This window comes from Nicotiana sylvestris, chromosome 10 (assembly GCF_000393655.2).
Source record: "Nicotiana sylvestris chromosome 10, ASM39365v2, whole genome shotgun sequence".
Lineage (NCBI taxonomy): Eukaryota > Viridiplantae > Streptophyta > Magnoliopsida > Solanales > Solanaceae > Nicotiana > Nicotiana sylvestris.
The window spans coordinates 42,851,741-42,854,083 of NC_091066.1; the positions used below are offsets into that span (position 1 = coordinate 42,851,741).

The 2,343-nt window shown below is 35.0% G+C and overlaps 1 protein-coding gene across 1 annotated transcript; it reads left to right on the plus strand.

The window, feature by feature from the left end:
* The first annotated feature begins 1,263 nt into the window (after window positions 1–1,263).
* LOC138879253 (uncharacterized) lies at window positions 1,264–1,860 on the plus strand. The gene has a single exon (XM_070158856.1). It carries the CDS (start codon window positions 1,264–1,266, stop codon window positions 1,858–1,860), a length of 597 nt encoding a protein of 198 aa, XP_070014957.1.
* The last annotated feature ends 483 nt before the right edge of the window (window positions 1,861–2,343 follow it).

A 2,343-nucleotide genomic window follows, 5' to 3' on the forward strand; every position in this document is an offset into this window, starting at 1 on the left:
TTAGTCTTTCTGTTTGCACCCGTACCCGTTTTTTTGTTAAAAGCCATTTGAAAAGACTATTTTGTCCTTCTTTATTAAAAGACTACTTTCTCTCCAAGTATACGCTAGTCCTCTACTGTCTCTGTCTCTCACTCCCATTATTCGCGTTTGTTGATTTGTTCTTCTCTGAAATCAAACGGTTTTCGTTGTTGTTTTGATTTTTCAACTGCTAGTCGTCGTTGTTCCCACATTACGATTTAATCACCGGTACATTGCAATAACTTTCTGGGTTTTATTTTATGATTTAATTTCTGGTTTTGGTTTTGATAGTCATGTATTTATGATAAAATATTTTCTTAGGGTTTAGTTTGATAAGTGCATTAGTTTTACTTTTACGATTGTGTTTTTAGGTTTTTTGAACGAGTGTTTATGTTGTTGATGAAAATTCTATATTTAGGTTTTTTGAACGAGTATTTAAAAATTTTGAGAGTTAAATATATGATACTATTTAGGAGCTGTAGTATTATTTGTTTTAATAGTTCAATGATACCTTAGATAAATAGAATTTGTGTTTTGTTTTTTGTCAAAACTACAACATGTTTTTTTGCTGAATGCTTTGTGTTTGTAACTGGTGAAGTTCAGCTTTAGGAGTTGAAGTTTTTGTATTTGTAACTAGTGAAATCTAGCTTGAGCTGAAGTTTTTGTATTTGTTACTGGTGAACTTCAACTCTAGAGCTGAAGTTTTTGTTTTATAATTGTCGAACTTCAGCTCTAGAGCTGAAGTTTTTGTTTTATATCTGTCGAACTTCAGCTCTAGAGCTGAAGTTTTTGTGTTTGTTACTGGTGAACTTAAGCTCTAGAGCTGAAATTTTTATTTTATAACTGTCGAACTTCAGCTCTAGGGCTGAAGTTTTTGTCTTTGTAACTGTCGAACTTCAGCCTTCTTAGGTATTGAAGTTTTAACTGATCTTTTTGATAATGTCCTGATGTTATTTTTTGTAACTTTTACTTTTTTTTGAACAGATAGCTCCTTAAGCACCTAAAGATCCTAATGCAGCTAAAGTAGGCAAAGCACCTAAAGCACATAGACAACCTATAATACCCCCAGGTCCTTATGTCCTTGCTCCTCCACCTACAAGACCTGGGCAAATATATTTTGAGTTTGGAGATTGGTTTAACTGTAAGGGTTACTGGAAGGGGAACCATGATTTGAAGAAATTAATTGCCACTTTCTTGACTCCTACACAACGGGATAAGCTTAATAATGGTACATTTCGATACATTATGGCTATGGAGAATTTCCAATGTAGCATGAAGTTGGTTCATTGTCTGTGTCTTTCTCGAATATTCACCAATGATCGAGACTCCATTTGTTTCAAGATTTTTGGTCATGATGTTTCCTTCACCCTTGAAGACTTTCACATTATGTGTGGTTTGCGGATCACAACACATAATATTGAAAAACCAATTAATCGAGAGAGCAATATTCTGAAGCGGTATTTTGGTAAGTCCAAGGGTGTGACTTTGAAGGATATTCAAAGTTTTATGACTCGCAATGAAATTCCAAAGAATGATGTGAATCACATACACGTATGCGAGAGTGATGATGATGCTGTTAAGCTTATGGAAATTCTTGTTGTAGAGTCTATTTTGTTTGGGAAAAATGCCGAGTCATGTGTGATGGAGGAGTATGCATCTATTGTTGAAGATGATAAGGTTTGTGCTGAATATCCTTGGGGTAATGTGGCTTATGAGAAGCTCATGTATTCACTGAAACATGCATTGGACAAGCAAAATAAATTACATACAACTGAGTATAAACTTGGTGGATTTCCATATCCGTTATGTGCTTGGTTCTATGAGCGCTTCTCAGATGTTTAGGAGAGGTATATAAGAGAGGATGAGTACCTTGATACCCCTCAGGTTCCCAGGATGTTACGTTATCTAAGTGCGGGAGAGCCTAAATTTCCTGAACTTTATCATATGTTCAGTACTCATGAAGTAAGTTACTTTTTTTTTGTCTTTGTGTTAATATGTTGATGTAATTGGTTTTTTCTCCTCATAATATACTTTTTTGTATTAAACAGAGATATCGCGACTTTAGGGTATTGGATATAATTCCTACAGAAGAGGAATTGAATTCAATGCCTTTAATTCGTTCAAAGGTAGTTAATGTAGTTCCTTCAACTGGCGAATCACCACGTACTCTGAGTCGATCAAAAGAAGCGAATCGAATTCCTGTCATTGGTAAATCACCACATAGTTGGAGTCGATCAAAAGAACCGAATCAAACTCCTTTTATTGGAGAATCATCTCGTACCCAGAGTCGTTCTACCCATTCTACATCTGACTTTGATGACAATG